General features: G+C 47.3%; 1 protein-coding gene across 3 annotated transcripts in view; it reads right to left on the bottom strand.

Annotated features, from left to right (window-relative positions):
- Positions 1-424: 424 nt before the first annotated feature.
- LOC144147276 (ficolin-2-like) overlaps positions 425-23,604 on the bottom strand; it is a 42,260-nt gene continuing 19,080 nt past the window's right edge. For 2 of the 3 annotated variants that reach the window (XM_077679374.1, XM_077679372.1), the window contains 4 exons: positions 19,104-19,246; positions 10,057-10,162; positions 6,149-6,316; positions 425-821 (listed from right to left, as the gene is read on the bottom strand). In XM_077679374.1, the coding sequence (XP_077535500.1) occupies positions 544-821; positions 6,149-6,316; positions 10,057-10,162; positions 19,104-19,246 (695 nt within the window). In that variant the 3' untranslated portion in view covers positions 425-543. The remainder of the gene's footprint in view (positions 822-6,148; positions 6,317-10,056; positions 10,163-19,103; positions 19,247-23,604) is intronic. The other variant, XM_077679373.1, reaches the window with a different exon arrangement.

Genomic DNA, 23,604 nt, shown 5'->3' with positions numbered 1-23,604 from the left:
TAAAGACAACCATGTAACCAGTTATAAAAGAAGCTAAAGACACCCATAGGAATGTCGATACGAATAGCTAAAGTCCTCTACGGGTGACATGTCCTCTACGGGCGACATCCGGAGCTAATGTCCTCTACGGGTGACATCCCGAGACGGCGGTTCTAGCCCTGTTTCATTGTGCATGTATGTACAGCTGCAGAGCAGTGCCGAGCATATAGCCGAGGAGAGTGACTTATACCTGACTTTGAGAGCCCCACTAGAGCATGGAGTGTCCCACTATAGTAATTGACTACCGTACTTTCCCCTCTACATCTGTGATGTTGTAACTTATTTCTTTTTTTTGGAACTAATAAATGTATTAAGTGTGAAATCTGCAGCTATTGAGAGCGAAAAGATTACAAAAAAAGAACCGCAAGGCATCTGCAGTTTGGGAATGAATGAACGACTTTATTTATAAATAGGCCTGAGGCCAAGAAACTGACAAATGGAGGCAACGGTATTGGCTAGGTTTCTCGTTGCCCCTCACCAGAACGTCCTTGATATTCACTCTTGTCAACGGCGGAGCAGTTTGGCGGGCCGGATCATCATGAGTGCGCTTGGATAAGAGTAGTATTGCAGCGGGGTGGTGTATCCTCGCAGACTCCAGTCCATGCCATCAGCGAAGCTGTCGTGTGCGCCGTTGAGGTTGAGGCCATTCAGGTTGGCCGAGTGACAACGGTTGTACCACCAGGCGCCGCGGTACGTCACTGCGCAGTTGTCTGACCACTTGTCGTTGTCACGGTCGTACGTGGAGAAGCTTTGGCCGTTAGACACCTCCATCGAGTCCCAACCTGCACGTGTGTGGAGAAAAGGGTATCCAGCGGAGCATGCCAAGAGCGATGTGGATACAATTCAGTAGCAGAACATTTTGTTAGCGTTCTAAACAAGCTCTCCCAAAATAAGAAAGGTAAGTGCGGGAATGATTCCCTAGATATTGTTGTCTGCACATACGAAGCGTATTTTGGCTTCGGAAAATTACTAGCTCTTGCTACACAGGCATTCACTGGAAACGAACTATGGATTATTAGAGTATAGAGATCCTGTAGGCAAAGTGGTGCGCGTTTCTGTGTGCGAGTGTGCGGAAGGGCGCCAGGCGAATGTGACCCTTTAACGGCAGCTGTTGCGACGCCTTGAAGGAACTTGTAATACAGCATAGTATGTCACAGACCGAGGCTCGTCTTTTGAACTGAGATTCGATGTAAGAGAATGCTTTTGATTGAAATATAAGTGAAAACAACGTTTTACTGATGCATCAGTGCTTGGTTTCGCAAAACAGTCCATCATCACTTCCGCATCAACCTTGTACGAAGCTCGCATTTAATGGCGCCTTTTGTAAATGTCAGGACAACTGATGCGGGTATTTTAAAGTCGAAATATAAGAAATAACCGGTTTGAGAAGCTTACCTGTGTCCATTTTAGCACCTCTGAAGGAAATAGAATCTTTCGCGGTAAGACAATGGGGATCCTCGATTTACCAGTCCTAGACGGTCCGCGGGCAGTCCGAGGACTGCCTTCAGGCCGGAAGTACAGGTGCCCCAAAAATAATACGGAGCACGGGAGCGGTGGCCGGAGCGGGCAAAACTGCATGCCAGCGCGATCTATCTGTAGATGCGCCGCAGATAACGATAGTGCGCGGGCACATCCGGCTGTCCCGTCTCGATGTTCTAATGCTCGCCTTATCGCCGGCTCAAGCGAAGCCGCTCTGCTGCAATCCCTGCTCGCCAGGGGCGCTTTCGGAGCTTCATGAAGGCCTTTTTACGCAGAGCCAGCGAAGAAAGCTTCGTCTTGAGCGGAGGGGGGGGGGGGGGGGGGGTCCGCTTTCTGCTTCGTCATGAATGACACTGATTACACTATGGGTGCCTGCCGTGCCTCGCGATCCGCTTGATTTTGAATCACGTGACAAAGACAATGCTTGGCTCAAGCTAACGCAAAAAAAACGAGCAAGAAAAATTTATGCGCGTATTGGCTGCATTGCTTTGATGGTTCCAATCAGTGCTCAAGAGGATTGAGAAAGTGAGCGGAGTGGAGGCCAGTTGCTTCAAAACAAATCGACTTTATCACATAAAGTGAAATAAACTACAAGAAATGGGAATATAGTCAACTTAGCGCGGGCTCTGCGGCAATATCTTCCACTCATGAAAAAATGATGCAAAGGTACTGACAATGAAACAAATAGTTAAAACAGACTTCTTCGACGTATACACAAGAGTTTAATAACGGGTGAAGTTGCCACCCACATTGATTAATTCTGCAATGCGCCGAGGCAACGAATCATACAGAGTAATAACGTATCCGGGCAACTCCCGAAGTTTCCCATTCCTCTCTTACTGCCTCCCAAAGGTGACTATGTTCTGAAGACATCTGAATTTCTGATGTGAATAACACGTGCAAGCTTTCACTTCAAGGTTGTAAAAGCGTTTTAAATACATTCGCACATGCGGCTTTGGCGTGCGGTTCAGAAGCTGGGCACCTTGATCATTTGTCTGCGCCTGCGCGGTCTGTCCTGCATTTACAGGAAGTTTTGCGTGCGCTAAACTAGTATATTTTATGCACGCAGCCTGCTTCGCCGACAATGCAATCTCACTTTCACTGTCCGGCAGTGTGCGTGCCCTAGGCGTGTTCCTTGGACGCGTTCGTTCGGTTACCGCATCAACGTTCATGGTATCATCTAGATAATCAAGAGCACAACACGCCCACATGCACATATATATCAGCGGGTACTGTAGCACTTTCCAGTGCAAGAAACGAAGATGCCGCCTCGAGTACCACTAAGCGCCAGGCGGGAAATCGTCCTTCTTTCCGTTCAAGGAGTTCCGCAACGTGAGATCTGTCGTCGTACTGGGAGGTCTATGACTGCTGTGAATAGAATTATTCAAGCCTACCGGGACGAAGACGGTCGCCTTGCCGACGCTCCACGTTCAGGCCGCCAGCGCTGCACTTCCGACGAGCTGGACCGCCTCATCGTTGCTGCAGCCTTCGAAGATCCTTTTCAAAGTGCGAGGGATATCCGCGATGTCCTGAACCTCAACGTCAGTCTGAGCACAATTAGAAACCGTCTGAACGGATCTAAACGGATCTAAACGGATGTCTAAACGGGTCTAAACGGATGTGTGGCTGCGCAAAAGCCGTACTTACGGCAAAACAGAAGAAACAACGCCTTGCATTTGCTCGTGCTCACGAGCAGTGGACTGTGGACGACTGGCGAGAGGTTGTCTTCACCGACGAATCAACCTTCTCCACGAGATGGGACCAACAACGGCGTGTATGGCGTCCAGCAAGTTGCAGGTACCCCGCAAACTTATTCATGTGTATAAAGCGAGAGGGATGCTTTTAGAAAGCTCTTTCGTTTGCACGCCAGTAATATAGTAGAGACGTTCAATTTCTTGCGTGTGTTTATGTAGTTGTTCAGCCACAAAGTGATTATTTCTCTCTATTATTTCTTGAAATGACATCAGTGAAACTTTTGAGTTAATCGTCCTTTTAAATTATATTCTTCCACGGGTCTCAGTACCACTAAATATTATGTTTCCTCATCAGATACCTGCCGGCCTTTATGACGCAAGTCTTCAGCAGCAGTTGTTGTTGCGTGAACGTCTGGGGAGCTGTCAGCGCAGAAGGCCTCGGTCCACTGGTCCGTCTGCCACCGAACTTCAACGCTGGCAGCTATTGCGACCTGCTTGAACATCTGCTCCCCTATGTGCTGGACGGGCCTTTTAAAGATGGTCTTTTTTTTCTTCAGAAAGATTACAGCCCCGTCCACACTGCGCGTAAGGTAAAAGCCTTGCTAGAAGAACGAGCTGTTCGGTTGCTGGACTGGACACCTAAAGGCGCTGATTTGAATATAATTGAGAATGTCTGGAGATACCTCAAGAGCCGAATTTCTCGCTGTAATCATGCCACAACTGCAGACGACCTTTGGGAGGCAGTAAGAGAGGAATGAAAAACTATTCGAGAGTTGCCCGGATACGTTGATACTCTGTATGAGTCGTTGCCTCGGCGCATTGCAGAAGTGATCAATGTGGGTGGCAACTTCACCCGTTATTGAACTCTTGTGTAGGTCGAAGAAGTCTGTTTTAACTGTTTTGTCAGTACCTGTTTTAACTGTTAATTGTCAGTACCTTTGAATCATTTTTTCATGACTGCAAGATATTGCCGCAGAGCCCGCGCTAAGTTGACTTTATTCCCATTTCTTGTAGTTTATTTCACTTTATGTGATAAAGTCGATTTGTTTTGAAGCAACTGGCCTCCACTCCGCTCACTTTCTCAATTCTCTTGAGCACTGATTGGAACCATCAAAGCAATGCAGCCAATACGCGCATGAATTTTTCTTGCTCGTTTTTTTTTTGCGTTAGCTTGAGCCAAGCACTGTCCTTGTCACGTGATTCAAAATCAAGCGGACCGCGAGGCACGGCAGGCACCCATAGTGTAATCGGTGTCATTCATGACGAAGCAGAAAGCGGACCCCCCGCTCAAGACGAAGCTTTCCTCGCTGGCTCTGCGTAAACAGGCCTTCATGAAGCTCCGAAAGCGCTCCTGGCGAGCAGGGATTGCAGCAGAGCGGCTTCGCTTGAGCCGGCGATAAGGCGAGCATCAGGACATCGAGACGGGACAGCCGGATGTGCCCGCGCACTCTCGCTATCTGCGGCGCATCTACAGATAGATCGCGCTGGCATGCAGTTTTGCCCGCTCCGGCCACCGCTCCCGTGCTCCGTATTATTTTTGGGGCACCTGTACCATAGGAATACATCGGAAAATCGAGCGCCAGATCGCGTCTCGGGCAGTCCGCGGACGATCCGGGACTGATAATCAAGGAGACCCAATATTCTTTGGTTTCCTGGTGCACGGCACAAAGCATTTTGCCATGAACTGAGGCGCGCACTGAGTGCGTCGTGGATACAACACGTGACACAAGATAAGCCCCACGAAAGACTTATCAGCAAGCGCGAATCGCTTAAGCCTACTTACGCGATTCAAGGTCTACCTTGAAATAAAAAGGTACGGATGATCATCGAACATTTTGATAAATAAGGAAAAATGTGAATGCCCGTTCTGTAAAATAAGGTTGACAACAACCATGAGTGAAACTTAATCACCAACTGACACAGGGACGAGAAAAGGAAACGAGACGAGCGCTTTATATCAAATGGTCTCGTTTTCCTTTCTTGTCCCTGTGCCAGTTTGCACATAAGTTTCACTCATGAATGTCCACCAACTAGCTCGTCTCTGCCTTTTGTTTGAGTTTATCTTGACAAAGTTACGCGTTTGTTGGGCTTTAGGTTTAGGTTGTGCTCTAACACTGCAACTCTTGTGTGTTAGCACTCATCGCTTTCAGGGAGCTCTAAGGCATGGTGAAAATTCCTGTACGGGTACCAGTAAGCCGGGATTAAGACGCGGCCGCCGATTGAAGGTGGCTGTACTCGTGCTACTACGGTAAGGGCAGTGAAATCAGGGTGTGAATTGGATTCACAGGAAATAACAACTGGGAGTCCTTCAACCCGTTTGAATATAATTCGGCGTTGGCTTATCATCATCTCCAAAAGTCTAGGTTGTCAAAGCTGTGGTACATTCTTTGTACGTAGCCACATGCCTTGAGCACAGCAAATTCATGTGTCACGACGAGCAACTGCGTACTGGACCAGTGTGTTCTCCTTCACATTTGCCACATTTAATATTTCGGGAAAACGATAGAGTTAGCGGAGAGGAGAAAGAGTTGGGCAAGAAAGCGTCACCAGGAGCGTGACACCTTCTGTGGAAAGGGAAACCAGAGCGTGGACAGGTTCAATTCTTGGACAGAAGTGACTACGGGTAAAACAGCGGATGAAATGTGTGTACCAAGACCTCTTTGCAGCTTTCGACATTGTACAATTACCTTGGATGATTCGTGTAATAATTAACCTATCTTTTGTTCACAGCGAATTGGTAGCACAAGCAGGCTCACGTTTTCCCACAGCTTAAATACTCCACCGGTGTTAAAAGCACGGTGCATGTGACTTTGTCATTTTCTGACCGCAGTAATCCCACGCTCACTTACAGCACACAGGGGGCAAACACTGCTTGTTTTAAATACTTTTAACTCTGTGGTGTGAGTTTCGGTCAATGTTGTTAGAAGCGTTCTCACCATTAGGGCCCAGGAACTTTCCCAGCTGTATCTTGTAAAGGTCCTTCTCTGATGCCACACGGATGCTCTCATAGTCCAGTAACGCGTAATCGTGCGTGTTATTGATGAGAACCACTCGAAACGCCATGGACTCATTGCCTGATGTGAGAGCGTGAAGAGCGTCGTTTCCTGGGATGAAACGCACGGATAAAAACAATCCTAAACCTGGACATTCTGACATCTTTCTGGTGAAAATATATTTGTGATTCGCAAATCTGCTGCCTCTGTCCACATTGCGAGTTTCCTTTGCATTTCCGCAATTGTTTTTTTTTTTGTGGTAGTTGGAGTAATGAGAGCTAACGACAAACAGTGGTTTTGGGTTGTTGTCATTTAAAGAACGCCGAATGCTTTTGCAGCCGAGTTTTACAAGGCTAAATTTTCATGCATTCTTTTGTCCGAACCTTAAACCTTCCAGTGCCATGTGTGAGGAGGCCAGAAAATCATGAAGACATATCGGGATACCTGGAGTAGCAACAAGAAGCTTAAGAAACCACCCGATACTGCATAACGTTCTCTTCTATGACGACGCTGGGCAAACCAGTTAAAGGAGCAATGAAGACAAAATACAAGTTGGGTTTATTAGAAAGACTGCGTAGTCCCGATAACAATGATGCCAATATCATCGCAATCTTCGAACAAATAACGAATATATTAAAGAAAACGTGTAAAGCAGTCGCGACCCACTAGCCAGTTTCCCGCAACTTTTCTATGACGTCACGGAACCTTGTTTGTGCGATTGACGGCCGCCTAACTGACCTGTCGAGACGACACATGACTGGACGTCTGTAATGGGGCCTCTAGTTCCATTTGACCGCATGACTTGAATGCTAACGTGCAGTTAACGCACTGAAAATTATGTTTTATTGTTGGCCCGTATGACGTCATTCTTGCTCATAACACGTCACTGTGGCGCAAAATTTGAAAGTTATTAAATAATTCTTGCTTTTTTTTCGTTAAAAAACATCTTTTGTGGCTGCAATGGAGCTGAGTGAGATACTGAATCCTAGTTCTTTTAAATTAAACGAAGCTGTATTTTCTCTTCATGGCTCCTTTAAGCGCATGTGCTGACACCCGGCGTTTCCTCGATCGGTGGAATCGGAGAAACAGCAGGGTTCTTAGGAAGAAAAATGCCGGAAAAGTACACGCAGCGGTGAGCGGCGAATATAGGTTGGACTGACAAAGGGGCGCATGCGAAATTTGAGAGGGACTTCGGGGACACTAATTTCCCATTCAGTTGTGCGGTGTGAGATATACTGTGATTTGAGAACGTTTTGATGGGCATTGGTACTTTTTGAGAAGTTATGAAGCGTGAAATTTGTGGGGAAAGCTTCGGCGCCCCTCGCCGGGAGCTCTCTCCCCTAGCCCTCCTCGCCTGCCGCGCATGGCCTCGGCGATCGGCTGCCGACGGTTCGCGGAAGCCTTGGTCCGCGCGTGGCCTCCGCGATCGGCTACCGGCGGCGCGCCGGCGCGCCGCCGGCAGCAAATCGCGGAGGCCACGGTCCGCGAGACCTGGGGACATCAGCGTCCGAGGGATGACGCTAGTGGACGTGGCGTGGCGGGCGGTAGGGTGGCACAAGCTGGCTGGGCGCTGAGACTCGGACTCGAGACCCTGGTGGTAGTTGTGGTATGGGCCTGCAAGGTGTGGCTGGGGGTAGACTGCCATGATGTAAGTAAAGAGTTCTTGTATATAACCGCATAAAGAGTTCTTGTATATACGATCTTCTTGTTCTTGTATATATAATGTTCTTTTATATATAAAGAGTTCTTGTATATACAACTGCAGTGTGCCTCATTCCTTGGCATGCCGTAGAAAGCAGGCCCAGGACTTGCAATCGACATGTTGCTGCCGTAACCTTCCTGAAAAAGGTGACGTTGAAACGCTCCCGTTAATAATGATATCTGTGCTATGTATCGTGCCGTAGCTGCACCTGGTCTATGAGCCGCGCGGTAGTGGAAGGAGTGGAAGTAATTTTGACCCCATGGGTATCTTTAACGTGCGCTTAAATCTCGAAACACGGGGTTTTTTGCTTTTCCCATCCATCAGAAAAGCAGCCTGGCAGGACTGAAAGAACCACAGTCGGAGTGGGACCGCCGTGAACGTGCGTGTGCTCTGCGAGCTAATCCTGAGTTTCGCCATTCGGAAAGTCAGGCGGAACGACAAGGGCGGCCAGAGTAAGGGTTTGCGCAAGCAAGGGTTGGAGATTTCGTTTGGCCCCACAGGGATTACATCAGAAATTGGTTTGCGGGTTTACAGGGTTGAACAATCTTCGCGTGCACCTCTCTTCCCGGTAGGGAAGGGATTCGTTTGTTTGTTTTTTCGCAGAAGGTATTCGTTAATGCTTAATTCCAACCGTTAGCGGCGGGACCGGTACTAGTACATCGTATTGGATATTTCGCTTTCGTCATCGGCGTAGGCGAAGATATTTGGTACAAAAAAACTTAAGAACCCTGATCGATGACTGTCGACTTGATGCGGCCGGCGTTATTCCAGTTTCGTGACCGATTTGTGACGATGAAATGAATGTGCTTCGCCCACCATCCGCCTACCCCTCTCCTCAGTCACCTGCCTCTAAATACCCTTACCCTGTTCAGTTTGAAGGTGTAACTGCAGTCAACTTCCTCTTTTCTTACCTCTCTTCAGTTTTTTTAGATGCCACGCATCTCATTCACCCGCCTTGTCCATGCATCCGGCGTCGGCGTCGTTGTCGGTGTCCACTCCTCCCCCATTCTCCTCGCCACGCCAGCTTCGCTCTCCGCCGCTCACCCCCTCTCCTCTCCTCTCGGCTTGGCTTGGATTGGATTTGGATTGGATTGGATTAAAGTGGATTGTGTTGGATTGTGTTGCGTCATAGCCGCGGCAGATGCGCTGGCGCCGGCGCGTCCCCTCACCGTTACGCGCGCTATAAAACGCGGTGCCTGCACCGCTCCGCTCCATCGTTCCAGCGCCGTTCCTCCGCTGTCCAACGCTGCAACGTGAACCCCCTATGCGTCACATCTACACAGGGGTTCCCGCGAGGGGAGGTGGGAGTTTTTTCCTTCCCAATCCACTCCCTTCAAGGACAAAGTGATGCCCTCTCCCGGGAGAACGGGTTGTCGCGTACAGATAAAATGACGGAGAGATGCCGACTCACTAAATCAAGGGGAGGAATTGTCGTTACTTTCTCCGATAATTTTCTAATTTAATTTCTGCAGTACTGCAATCATGTGATTCCGGGGTTTTCTGAACCATATTTTTTTTCGAATACAGCAAACATTTTCAGATGCGAAGGCATCTCATTCACCCGCCTAGTCCCTGCATCCGGAGTCGGCGTCGTTGTTGTCGGCGTCCACCCCTCCCCCATTCTCCTCGCCGCGTCAGCTTCGCTCTCCGCCGCTCACCCCCTCTCCTCTCCGATAGCGAACACTCTCTCGCGAGGGGCATTGGATTGGATTCGATTGGATTGGCTTGGATTGGCTTGACTTGGCTTGGCTTGGCTTGGATTCGGATTGGATTGGATTAAAGTGGATTGTGTTGGATTGTGTTGCGTCATAGCCGCGGCAGACGCACTGGCGCCGGCGCTTCCCCTCAGCGTTATGCGTGCTATAAAACGCGGTGCCTGCGCCGCTCCGCTCCATCGTTGCAGCGCCGTTCATCCGCTGTCCAACGCTGCAACGTGAACCCCCTATCCGTCGCATCTACCTACACAGGGGTTCCGGCGAGGGGAGGTGGGAGTTTTTTTTTTTGTTACCCTGATGTTTGCAACGTCTTTTGTCACATCATTTGGTTGATTGCTGGTTCGAAAATATATTGAGAAATACCCCTTTAAAAAGACACCAAAGTGAAGGATTTAGTTTTACGAATTAACAATGAATATCTCATTACCACTTACCAATCCAGTACTCTTGAGCAGCGCTTCCAAAGCCGACCTTGTACTGAGCCCAGTTTCGGTAAAAATAGTACACCCGATTCTTGAACTGTCCACGCTTTTGGATTACCTGTCAGAAAGTTGAACATATTAGATGCACAATTTCACGGGGTGCTCTTCGACTGCGCGATTCCATTCTATTTGCACGGTATGCTTTCGCTGTCGGCGAGGTGCAAGAGAACGCGGCTGCGGTGGTCGAAGCAGTCGAGGCAACGGACCAGGCTGTATTTGCAGTAGTCTAGTACAAAAAGCGCGATCGGCAGGAATACCAGTGACGTTTGAGCCATTGCAACCAGGACGTTCCCTTTGGAGGCCTAATCCAAACATTCTAGCGGCAGGATTTGTCACGTCGGCTCAAGAAAACGTACTGACACATCGTATGAACAAGAATGACAGCCTCATTGCCACAATGCCAACACTTGCTGTGGCCTATTGGCTATTAGAGGTCACGGAAGTATGGCCCTCGGAGTTTCGGTTCCTGGCTCTTACTCAGGGGCTTCTTGCATAATTCGACGCGTGCCTCTAGAGCACACCGACAGTGAATGATAAAGATGTAATATATCTCAGGCGACAGGTGCCGTACGTTTTCGATGAAAACGGTAAAGTCAGAGTCACGACGTGGCACAGTGACTCAAGTTTGCGAGTAGGTCCTCCTTGCCTAAGCGGACATACCTTGGGTTTCGTAGCTAGCCTATAAGGGAATATATAGGTGCAGCTACGCAGTGCTTTAAGGGTCAGCGACACGAACACGTTGCTAAGCACTGCAACGGCCCTGTGCGGTGCTAAGTGTTGGCTAGGCAGCCTTCTTACAACGACGGCACATCGTGGTCACATTCACGTTGTGCAAATTGTAACGGCTGGAACCCGGCGTCCAAAGGATCCTGTCCAAAGAAAGAAAAAAGCTGCTACCCTCACTTTGGCCCTACGGCATGTGGGAGGTAAACGCCCCAGACGACATGACCCACTCCGAACCCTGGAAACGGTGTTTGCATGAACAACTCTCTTCAAGCAGATCAGTCGTCGCAAACCAAGAGGGCACCTAACAAGGCAACAAACTCTCTTTGAGCAGAACAGTCGTCGCAAATCAAGGCGACACCTAACAAGTCATACGCAACGTCTGTTCCGGAGGACACCAAGTCGCTGTTGCCAGAAGACACACAGTCTAAATCAACGAATTATAAAACACTTCACTAAGTTCACATTGACGAAGGACGGCGAGGCACCAGATGCACAACAACGAAAGTGGGCTTTTCGTTACACTTTCGTATGTGCGCATCTCGTGTCCTGCCGTTATTCGTAAGTGTCAATTTTTTTTATTTATTTGTTACATATACCTACAGCGCCGATATGACATTATTGTAGGGGGGTTATAATCTTGATGCATAAAGCAATCACCAAAAAGGGCAATACACAAAAGGGCAACATCACTTAGAAATACATTGGGGGAGCATAATACACAACTGTAACATGTTACATCACAAAATCATCGATGGCAGTGTGAACATCAGATGCGGGAACTACTTCACTGGGTAGAGCATTCCAATCTTCGATCGTTTTAGGAAAAAATTAGTATTTAAAGACATCAATGCGGCACTGATACGGGCTAATTTTTCTTGGGTTATCTCATCTAGTAGTGATGTAATGAGGTTCTTTTATATAAATGTTTTTGTTAATTCCTGTCTTATCACTTAGAATGTTAAATAAAAATTTTAACCTCAATACTTTCCTACGTTTTTCCAAGGTTTTCCATCCAAGTCCGTCAACAATACTCGAGCTTCTGACAGTAAAATCGTAATTGGCTGTGACAAAGCGTGCGACTCGGTTTTGGACGCGCTCTAACTTATCAATATTTTTATTAGTAAATGGATCCCATGATTGGCAAGCGTATTCTAGCACAGGCCTAATGTTAGTGGCGTACAACGTTTCCTTCAAACCTGTAGGGGCGTGTTTAAAGTTTCTTTGAAAAAAATACAACATCCGGGATGCTTTCGCCGCAACTGTGTCCACTTGCGCAGACCAATTCATAGTCGAAGAAAATGTGACACCCAGATATCTAACTTTATAGCACATTTGCAAGGCGGTTTCATTTATGCGGTATGAAGTTACTAACTTATTTATCTTATTTGTAAATTTTACATGGTAACACTTCTTTATGTTCAATAACATTATCCATTTATCACACCAACTAGTTACAGCGTCCAGGTCAGTCTGCAAAATTTTCGCGTCATTTATGCACGTAACTGGAAGATACAACACACAGTCATCTGCGTACAGTCTAACTGTAAATTTAAGATCAGCTGGCATGTCATTTATGAAGATTAAAAAATAACAGTGGTCCGAGCACAGACCCCTGTGGTACACCGGATAAAACTTCAACAGGTGAAGACGACGCGCCATTGACGACGACACATTGTTCACGCATATGTAGGTAGTCTTGGATCCAGCCGAGTAAACGCTCTGGAATTCCTAGACTAGATAATTTAAACAAAAGTAGGTTGCGCGACACCACATCAAATGCCTTTTTTAGGTCTAGAAATACTGCATCTATCTGAGTGCTGTTGTTTATACCAAGTGTGATATCGTGGATACATTCGGTTAATTGGGTTGTGCAAGATAATCCGGAGCGAAAGCCGTGCTGTGTAGCTGTGAAGAAATCATTATCCTGGAGATGTTTCATAAGACCTGAATAAATTATATGCTCTAAAGTCTTACAGCAAACCGATGTTAAGGACAGCGGCCGATAATTGTGTACGTTTCCTTTATCACCTTTTTTTGAATAGGAGTTGTGTTAGCCAATTTCCAATCCTTTGGTAACATTGCATCATGCAGTGATTTGTTAAAGAATATTACTAGGAAGGGAGAAATAGCAGATGCGCAATGCTTCAGTACATGGTTAGAGATACCATCAGGACCGTTTGCAGAATGTGGGTTCAGGTTATCCAGCAAGGGCACGTACACCTGGTTCAGTTATAACGATTTCGTCCATGTTGGGCAAGTGTATGAAATATCCAGGAACTCCACTCAGTTGGTGTGTGTTAAATACAGAATGAAAGTACTTACTAAAGCATTCAGCTTTACCTACGTCATCTTTAACCAATTCATTATCATTTATTACGACCAGAATTGCATTGCCGTCTTTTTTACTACTCTTTATATATCGCCAAACTTCTTTTGGATTTGTTTTGATTTTATCAGCTAGACCTGACAAGTACGCATGCTTCGCTTGCCATAGTTCATTCTTAAGTTTTTTATTCATCGAGTTTAGCTTAGTGTAGAGGGCAGGATGGCCTGATTTATGGTACTTTTTGAATACCCGTGATTTTGCTTTTATTGTGGAACTTAGCTTAGCATTCATCCAAGGTTTTTCAGAGCGCTGTTTTCCCGACAACACTCTAGACGGTATATACATATTAATAAAATGAAGTAGCTTTTCTTTAAAAAGCGCCCACAAATCGTTCATATTAGTGTGACAACTTTGATCTAAAAAAGTCGGAAAGAAAGAGTCAAGTCTGTTGGTTATTGCGTCATAATTACCTCTGTCATACGTGTACACTTTCCGCGGACACTGCTTACTGCACACAGGTCTTTCACAAACAATGGAACCAAGCACAACTTCATGATCGCTGATTCCTGGGACTATTGTAACAGACTCGACTAAATCAGTATCGTTAGCGAACAGTAGATCTAATACGTTACCTCCAGTAGTACCAAAACGGGTTGGTAAATCAACAAACTGATGTAGTCCATAGACTTGAATTAGTTCGTAAAAAGCGGTGTGAAGCGTGTTTCGGCTGCTTTCAACCGGTAAACGGTCGTACCATTCAACCTCTGGCATGTTGAAGTCACCCCCTAATATTACTTTTTCCGATGCGAAAACTGATAACGTTCTCGATAAACTACAGAATGGTTCGATGCTATTAAAACTGGGTGATCTATAAAAAGAGCCAACTACAAGACTGTTTCCATGTGATACGTTTAGTCTCCACCATACCAATTCCGAGACACTGTCAAAATTATTGATGGGTACACTGTCGATAATGTCGTTAACAAGAATAAATACACCACCTCCCCGAGCATCTCTGTCCCTCCGATAAACTTTGAATCCCGAAGGAAAGACCTCAGCACTAGTTATATCAGAGTTCAACTAGGACTCTGTACCAATAACAACATCCGGCTGCAACATGTTCAACAGTGCAGTAAATTCAGTAGACTTATTTTTGAGACTTCGACAATTAACGATGATTGACAGGTGATCAGATGCACGCGGACTTAGTCGGGATGATTGCGAAGCAGCGGGCAATGGTTGCTACTGATTGCCCTCTTGGTCAACAAAACTAGCTTCATTGCTCAACTCACTCTGCCTAACTACTGCTATTCGACTACTCGAATCACATTCTCGAACAGTGCTGCCTGATGCATCCCAGAAATATGTTTTACCATCCATGGTTAGCTTATCGTACTTTAGCGTTATCTTGGCGTTTCTTTCACGTGCAAATGCTACCAATTTGCTTCTGGAAATGCCCACAGTTTTCGAGAAATCTTCGCTTAATGAAAAGTCAGTATCCTTCAGCCTCGAAGCCGCGGATAGTACTCGCTGTTTATCTTTAAACTGAGCAAATCTAACAATTATTGGCCTTAGTTTTCCTTCAGCGCACTTTCCTATCCTGTGGGCTCTCTCAATTGAAGAAGGACTCACTGGCACTTTTAGTTTTTCTGCGCATAAAGAGATAACTTTCGCCTCTGATTCATCCCAGGTTTCTTTATCAGCATCGCTCAAACCAAAGAAAAGTAAATTATTCCTGCGTGACCGGTTTTCTAAATCGTCCTCCTTGTGTATTACGTTACGCATGGCATCATACAACTGGCAGTTCTGAGCTTGAAGCTGTTCAGTAGTTTTTACGGAAGTCACTTCAGTCAAACCTTCCAGTTTTGATGCCAGTTTATCAATTTTTTCTTCAAGTGATTTCTGGTAATTCCTTAGCTCTCTAAGTTCTTTTACTATTATTTGTTGGTCTTCTATTATTTTAGGTATACGTCGCATGGTTTCGATAAGCTCCTGCTCTGCTTCCTTATTTATAGGCCCGGGATTAACTTCAACATCACCAGCTAACAGTAATCTTGCCTCTGTTATACATCTGTGCAATGTACATGGTATACACACTACGAGACTTTTTACAATGTTCATACAAGCAGACTCTTTGGGTTTCGGTACCAACCTTGAGCGCATGGGCACTCGTTTATAACGGTAAAATTCACCAACCTGTAGAAAGAGGAGCCGTAAGCGTGCGGTCCTCATGTCGGCACCGAAACCCAGCAGAGCCGGGCAAGCAAGCTGCTTAAGTAGGCTGGCGTCACGTGACGATCCGGAATAGCAACCAATGACGTTCAGGCCCCTCCAGCGCAGTGCTTTATAATTCATAATAGAGAGTTTTAGCAGTCCGTCCATTCCACCGTGTGCGTAGTTACCGGGTTGACCGGGACCCGTCTGGGCACTTGTGCATTCGTCGCGGCTGGGACATTAGTTCCGTGGGTCGGCCTTCGGCATGTCCATGCCTTCTCGCCCTTCCTCCTCGCCCTGGGTCCCGGACAACCCGGTAACAACGTAACCAACGGAACAGGCGGACTGCTAAAACTCTCTAATATACCAACTAGCCCACAAGCAAGCTCCCAAGTCGACGTCTCACTCTGACCGATGCCCGCACACACGGAACGACCATCGAAACCCGACCACAGTCACCTCTACCACTACTGACCTCGGACAGGTTGTAATAGCCATGATGTTCACCGCTATCAAGGCTATCCTCCCTGAAATGCTGTTTTCCGGCGCCTCCCCGAAGTCGAACCTGTTTTGGCTTTAGAGCCATTGGTGAACGCCTCGTTCTCAGCGCTGCATTGCTCGCCTGGAGGAGCGCCATAACAATGCAAGCTCGAGTCCCTGGACTGCCACTTCACTCCAATTACAGGGAGTCTACAGGTGCTTGCGATCTAAGTAGGAAGACTTTCGTTACCTTATGAACAACTACCGCTTTCCCTTTATAGTCATCTAAGAGCCTCGTGTGGGTTATGAGTTTCGTAAGAACGGTTATCAATTATTGCCCTTCTCGGTGGTTTAACAGGCCAGGGAGATTATTTGTCGGTATTCGCGGCGACAGGCCCTTCGTAGAAGCGGACATCACACTACACTACACAATGAGTATGTCTGTGGGACTATTGTTATGGGCCGTCAACTTCTCACATTAATATCCGCCTACGTCGAGCCAGGGGCTGCCTTCGATAGGTCACGGCTAGAAAATCACATAAACACTGCGCGCTCTCCCTAAGTGAAACTTAAGCGGAAACTCACACTGGGAGGAGAAGGGAAAACGAGACCAGAACATTATTTGTGAGGATCTCAATACACTCAATGTAATGGGGTAGCACACGAGTAAAAGAGGGTTGAAGCTTGCTGACCTGCTAATTAGCTTCTTGTGCTGCGCGAAATGAAGATCACGCCTTACGCAGATGACAGCTGTGGATGGAGTGCTTTGCGTTTACGACAAAGTACACAGCAGCGTTTGCAGAGAGCCCTATACAGCATCCCTAACTACCTGACAGCTTGCGGCCTTCAGCTTCAAGAGCTATGAGGATCGAGCGCTGCGTTACAGTCTCCTCATCCTGAATGAAATATGTGAGACAAGCAAGAAAAGCCTTGAGGTGGCAAGAAAAGCAACCTACGTTCCTGTCTAGGACTTTCGAAGGGATTTTCGAGTGTTGGAACCGTAGCACTGCCTTTTCGACAACAAAATAGACTCTTCCAGTGCACTTGAGGCATCGGCTACACGCAAGAAATCACTTCCTAAGTCGTATCGCCTCCAAGTGCGGTAGCTGTTGATTTGCCGAAATGATTCATATAATACCGCTGTCCGTTCCAACCCAGCCCTCACAAATAATATCGCCACATTGCCCTCCTTGTAGCCTTGCTCCCCTTCAAATTCAATGTGGTATCCCAGGAACTGGCCCTAAAAGACTATGCCCCGGTCATAGATCCCCCACATCGCTCTAGACTACATGGATAAAACGCATTCAGCAAGAACGTTCGTACTTACCGATGGTTCATCATCCATGTAAAGCTTTCTTTTGATTGTACACACCACGAACTGGTGAAAAGCTCTGGAGTCACTAACTGTTGAAGAGCTCTGGAGCGACAAACACTTTCGGCAGTGGCTGAGCTTTGTGCCCTTAAGGAAGCAACTGTTTACATCCTGCGCCATGTACCGTAGCAGCGGAGCATTTTCACGGGCTCCAAAGCTGCTCTACAAATTCGTTCGAGGAGAAGATATGTTCCCTCTCCCCCCATCAAACCGCAGCCTGTGACATCTCATACCTTCCCCACTCCGCCTGGTCTACTGAACGTAGCGTTCAATTTCAGTGAATAGCTCGATACAGCGGCATCAAAGGGAACCAAAAAGACTAACAAAGCGACCCGTGAAGGCCTTCTGCGCAGGAAATAGCGTAAGGTGCTTTCACTAAATGAGAAGCTTGTGCCATGGCTCATCGCTTTCAAGTGACTGAAAGAAACAGTCTGTGGAATAACTTGCAAACTACCCATTGCCTTTGGCACACGACTGGCCCATAATCAAAGTCAAGACTTCCGAGGCAGCTGCCTCGTAACCTGGAAACGTTATATCACCGTCTACGGCTGAAATGCGCATGCACAAGCAGTTACCTAATTCGCCTTTAAGTGACGCCAAACCGGTACTGCTATAATTATTATTGTGTTAAAACGGTTGAACACGTTCTATTAGAATGTGCAGCCTGCATGGCACCCATATCACACTATTTTAAAGGGACTGAACGTTTAGAACAGGGCCAAATAACTCTCAAGATTATTTTAGGACCATGGACTTGTCCCTCGAAGGAGCGCCAAACCCTAAAGAGTTTGCTTTCATACTTGAATGATATTGGCCTAGTTTCTAAACAGTAAATTACGCGGCCAAGGCTCCGAACAAAAAAAAATGTGTGAAAGTTCGTCATTGCGCCAATTGCACGATAGTTTTGTTCTTTTTTCTTTTTTTTTTCTCTCTTCCGCTCATTCTTCGGCCCTTTGTGCCTCCATCCCAACGCCGGCAAACCTCTCTCCATCTTCACTAAAGAGCCTTTTCTCCCTTCCTCCCTCTTCCTTCTCTCTCTCCGTCTTCACATTTAATTCATACCCTGTATTCTGTCTGGATGCATCATATCAAGTATCATCTGAATGTATGCGCACCTAAACTGCGCATACGTTCATGTATGCCCTAACGAAAGTGGAAAATTGCTTTTCCGTTTACAATAAATACCTCCACTCTCAGGGAAAAGACGCAAGAAAAGCCGCAAAAGCGAACAAATCAAGAATTTGAATGACTGTTGCATGTTTTCACAACGTACGATAGGTTGGTTGACATTGCAGGAAACTTATGCCGAGTTGAGGCTCAAAATGCTTGCGACTTGAAGCTGATTGAGGACGGAGTAACAGAAAGCATTTTATGTCACAGTTATATTGTTTTGCGTCCCTGCCGTCTGCGCCCTGCATCGATTCTCCACGCCTTGTCACTCTGCTGAGCCTCAAAATCCACGCCTTCCGTTTACTTGCTGGTAATTTCCGGACCGTCATTCGATTCCAGGCGAGCCACCTGTATTTTGAGACGGCTTTTTACATCAAGGGCCGCATATCCACATGCGAATCATGTCAGCGACATCTTCACTAAAAGCAATATTAACACCAGAAGTGTGTCATCATAGTAAGTTGCATCGCAGCTGGTTACGTTCCGGGTGATGTCTTCCCGCAAACGGCGTCCTGGGTGTTGTCAGGGACGTACTTGTCACCTGTATCCTACAGCTGGTCCTACTGTGTCCTCAGCGCTGCCAAAATAAACTGAGACTTAAAGGCAATTTCAGATGCACTATATAAATGCCAAGCGCTCTAAAAGAGGACAAATCTGCTCAAGCGGATGCAGCAAAGCAACGTTCTCAGCAAAAAGAGACGTCTCACACACCGTCCAGCCTCCTCCATCAGTTTCCATGTCACAAGAGACGGTCTGGCCAGACGGGCCCGCCGCCGCGTGAAAAATCGTGTACACTCCATTCGTCCTCTGTCCGGCATCCAGGAGATCGGCGCAGTGGCGTGGCAGAATAGAAGCTGAAAAAAATATCTCTTTTTTAAACAATGCTGTCTCCATCGTCGCGCATCAACTTTGAAAGCACGTCCACTTCATCCCAAAATGAATGTACGCGCATAATTTGTTGTATGAAACAAAGCAAAAGATTGTAGAGCTACAGGAACAGAAAAATTCCCCGCATTTCCCCTAGGGGAAGAATGTGAAAGTGCGAATGCAGGAGTTGAATTTGCGCGGTTCGGTAATGTTCGTGAAAGAGAGATCACACACACACACACACAACTACAAAGAAAGAAAGATGCATTTATTCACAGACACCTATTTGTGTTGTCGTTGTACTTGATTGCTAGAGCGGATCTCAGCTTTGAAATTTCGTGTCAGTACTCCTTTAAGCGGTTGCATTGGCCCTTCTCACGCCCGATTCCTGGCCAATCCCCCACGTGGGTATGTGCCATGCACAGACACCTATTTGTGTTGTTGTTGTACTTGATTGCTAGAGCGGATCTCAGCTTTGAAATTTCGTGTCAGTACTCCTTTAAGCGGGTGCATAAGCCCTTCTCACGCCCGATTCCTGGCCAATCCCCCACGGGGGTATGTGCCATGTCAGCGGCCAGGCAGCGCGCGCCCATCTCCCCCCGTTGCCAAGGAAGACGAGGAGCGCGCGCACCCGCAGCTGTTGCTATGCGGACGGCGGCGGATGCTTCAGGCTCGCTTAAGAAGTGCATTCGCACTTAAAAATGGCTCAGCTTTAACTCTTTCGAACCTAGTTATCACTAGCGAAAGCAGAGGCTATGAAAAACAGTTTCGTGAATGTTTCCTTTGTATGACATTGCGCAACCTGCCGACTAACCATTTTTTCTGGTTAGTTGTGCCCATCCTCACGCTCCCTGAATGAAGCTACATCCACAGACAGCTCGTCCGGCGCGCCATCGATGTCGACACTGAGAAATAATGCTCCGGCGAAGCATCTGTTTCCCGCTCGCCTAGTAACGGGGTACTGCAACAGCGAGGGAACGAGCGAATGAGAGATACGACACACACGTGGTGGGGCCCAATTCTCTAAAACGACGGGGCGTCGTTTCGAAACGACGCGGTAGCGCCATACAAATACATGTGTCATCGAGTTGGGGCGCCGCTTTGCGGGGTAACAGACCGGCGGAAACCTTGTGGATGGTCACTGTAAACAATGTGCGAAGCGACAATCAAAACGATTGATTGATTGATTGTGGGGTTTAACGCGCCGACGCAACGCAGGCGATGAGGCGCGCCGTAGTGGAGGGCTCCGGATTAATTTTGACCATCTGGGGATCTTTAACGTGCGCCGAAATCTCGTACACACGGGCGTTTTTGCTTTTCGCCTCCATCAGAAAAGCGGCCGCCCCGGCCGGGAATCGAACCCGCGACCTCGTGCTCAGCAGCGCAACGCCTTAGCCACTGAGCCACCGCGGGACAATCAAACCGACCGGGTGCATTGAGCGTCACTTCGCTCCCTGTTTACAGTGGTCCTCAACGTGGTGCTCCCACATTTTCTGCCCCTCAAAGTGGTGCCCCCCGCACAAGAACACATGCATTTTCATGGCGCTACCGGGTCGTTTCAAAACGACGGCCCTTTTTTAGGGAATTGGGCCCCTGCTTGCGCGCCGGTGGCTGCAGACGCGATGAATGACCTTGAAAGATGTATCCACGGAGTAGTAGCGTTTTTTATTTCATTTCATTTAGTCATCTTTAAGGGCACGAAGGCAAGGGGGGGGGGGGACAAAAAGGTAACAATGATCACAAATTTTAACAAGGAAGAAAAACAAAAAAAGGAAACAAAGAAAGAAAGAACTTAACACTCGAGCGACAGGGCATACATCACGGTTGCAATACCTTCATAAAAAAGTAAGAATGATCATTTATTTTAACAAGAAACAACCACAACAAAAAAGGAAATAAGAAAACAAAGCAATGAACTCTCAAGTAACAGCAGCAAGAGTATGAATACATTTTGCAGCCGTGTAATACAAGATAAAAAAACAAGACGACGAACGCAGGCACGGTACTTAGCTAGCGTCACTTTGGTTACTGAAATATGTTAGTTTTTCACGAAATTTTGTGCGGTTGCTGCACGAAGCAATATTATCTGGGATAGCTTTCCGAGGTTTGACAGCGTGGGGGAAGCATGAGTTGCTCATCGCCATCCTGCGGCACTTCGTCGCCGCCAAGGGGCGAAGGTAAGATAAGCGGGATGATGTTCAAAACACACCTTTCAGGAGGGCGTGTCCTGACCAGGTGAAGTACGAGAAAATCTGAAGAAGACAGAGAGGAGACGCTTTGCACCATGAGGCAAGCGATTAAAGACACAGTTTGTTTTAAGGCGGTTTGCTGATGTATCTTCAATATTGGGAAGCAATGAAACAAACAGCGCGGTTTTGCACGGTTTCTAAGCCGTCGGTAAGATAAGCTTGTGTGGAGGCCAAAAGGATGATGCGTACCCCTGCTGTATTTGAATGTACGTTAAATAAGATGCGGATTTTAAGTTACGGTGAAAGTACCGAAGTGGGTGTGAAGCCTCACAGCGGATTGTTGGAACATGTGTCACCCATGACAGTGATTGCATCATATGAAGTCCTAGATATTTGTAAGCACTGGCGTGGTCAATACCAACATAGTGAATGCGATAAGCGTGATCTGTGGTTGCGCGTTTGCGCGTTAAAGACATTACTTTGCATTTTGCATGGTTTAAATACATGCCATTTTTCGCACCACGCCGCGATGGTGTCAAGATCATGTTGCAGGGCGATAGTGTAGCTAGATGTAAGAAGGGGGTTACACAGGACGCAATCGTCCGCAAAAAGAGCAACCTTGATGATATGTTAGCAGGGAGGTCGTTTACGTAAATAAAAACAACAGTAAGGATAAGCCTGCAGCCTGGGGAACACCTCAGGCTCATTGGTAAGGATTGTCTGAAAATTGTTGGGGCAAGTAAACTCGGCGCGTCCTGTTAAAAATTTTCAATTCATTTTATAATGTTTGGGCTGATACTGAGGGAAGATATTTTTGCAAGCAGATTGTTGTAAGAAATGCAATCAAATTCGGCCTTGGAAAAATCCAAGATATTGCGACTATTTGAAGGTTGTCGTCCATGTGTTGTAGTAGCCCATCTGGGAATTCGGCTTATTAAGTTCCGCAGCACAGAGATGTGCTAAAACCGTGTTGTAAGAAGTAAAAGAAATTTATTGATTCTAAATAAAGCTTTAGGTTAGATGATATGATGTGCTCGTAGAGCTCACATGGGACACCGGCTTCTCACTCTAGGCGTCTGTAGCGTGAACTCGGCGTCTGTGGTCCTCGCTTCAGGCGCGCGAACGCCGGTGAACTGGCGGTGAGAACATGCGAGCGATCACGCCACGACCGATTTGCAGAGTGTTCTCGAAGGTCGAGCTGGTTGACGCCGGGAGCTCGTCACGAGGCGCACGCTCACGTGCGCTCGGTATTTTAGGGGCGAAGCTCCTTAAGTCATGGGTCTGTCCATCCCTTGTGTCTCGTGGTACGTGACCGCCGCATGCTTTCGGAGATGTCGCAAAGTGGGCCGCGTTGAACGCGCAAGAACCGGCTGCAACCGGCAGAGCAAACTCGGCACCGGGAGCGCGAGCTCATCTGTGTTCGCCAACGGAGGCGCGAGCGCACGTGCACTGCGAGGGGGAGATCACGCAAGAGATCGCGCCACGAACGCAGGCAGTCGTTCTCGGAGATCGAACGAGACGCAAGGACCTTTGCTCGTTTCCTCTCGTCTTGTTCGGGCACAAGTTCGCCCTAAATAAAAGTTCTTTCTTTACCGTTGTGTCCCATCCTACGTGACAAATTGTGGTCGAGGTGCGTGGTCTTTCACCAGGTCTGGGCCTGGGAGCATTGACTCCGAAAATAAAAGTTGATTTGTACAATGCACGCACACAGTCTTACGTCTTTCTTAATGATGTAATGGGCGAACTTTCACGGGAGAGTTACGGTTACCGATGATCTCCCCCTCTCGAGCTTCGCCCCACTTATCATCATTCATTCCGTGGATATGGCGTGATTTTTTGTTGTTCTTGTAAGCTACTCACGTGACGCCAGCCCACGCGCGAGCCTGGCCGACGGGGGCGCTCCACACGAGGGGCACGCTCACCCGCGCTAGATATTTTTCTTGGTCTTTTTTGGTAACGCTGGACGGCGTAACTAAAACCTTAAACAGCTCTGCTGGCAAAAATGGCTGCGGCTTAGCTCAGCTAACCCTGGAAATACAAAGCGAAAGCTTGGTTCAGCCTAGGTAAGTCTTGTTTTTACTTAGTTAACCTTTGATTTAGCTGTGTCATACCAGGTATACACTAATCGTTAATCCACGTATGGCGAATGCTTTTGA

This window comes from Haemaphysalis longicornis, unplaced genomic scaffold (genome assembly GCF_048455015.1).
Source record: "Haemaphysalis longicornis isolate Haplotype H1 unplaced genomic scaffold, Haemaphysalis longicornis Haplotype H1 scaffold_7, whole genome shotgun sequence".
In the NCBI taxonomy this organism is placed as follows: Eukaryota; Metazoa; Arthropoda; class Arachnida; order Ixodida; family Ixodidae; genus Haemaphysalis; species Haemaphysalis longicornis.
This window is presented reverse-complemented; position numbering and strand designations above follow the sequence as displayed.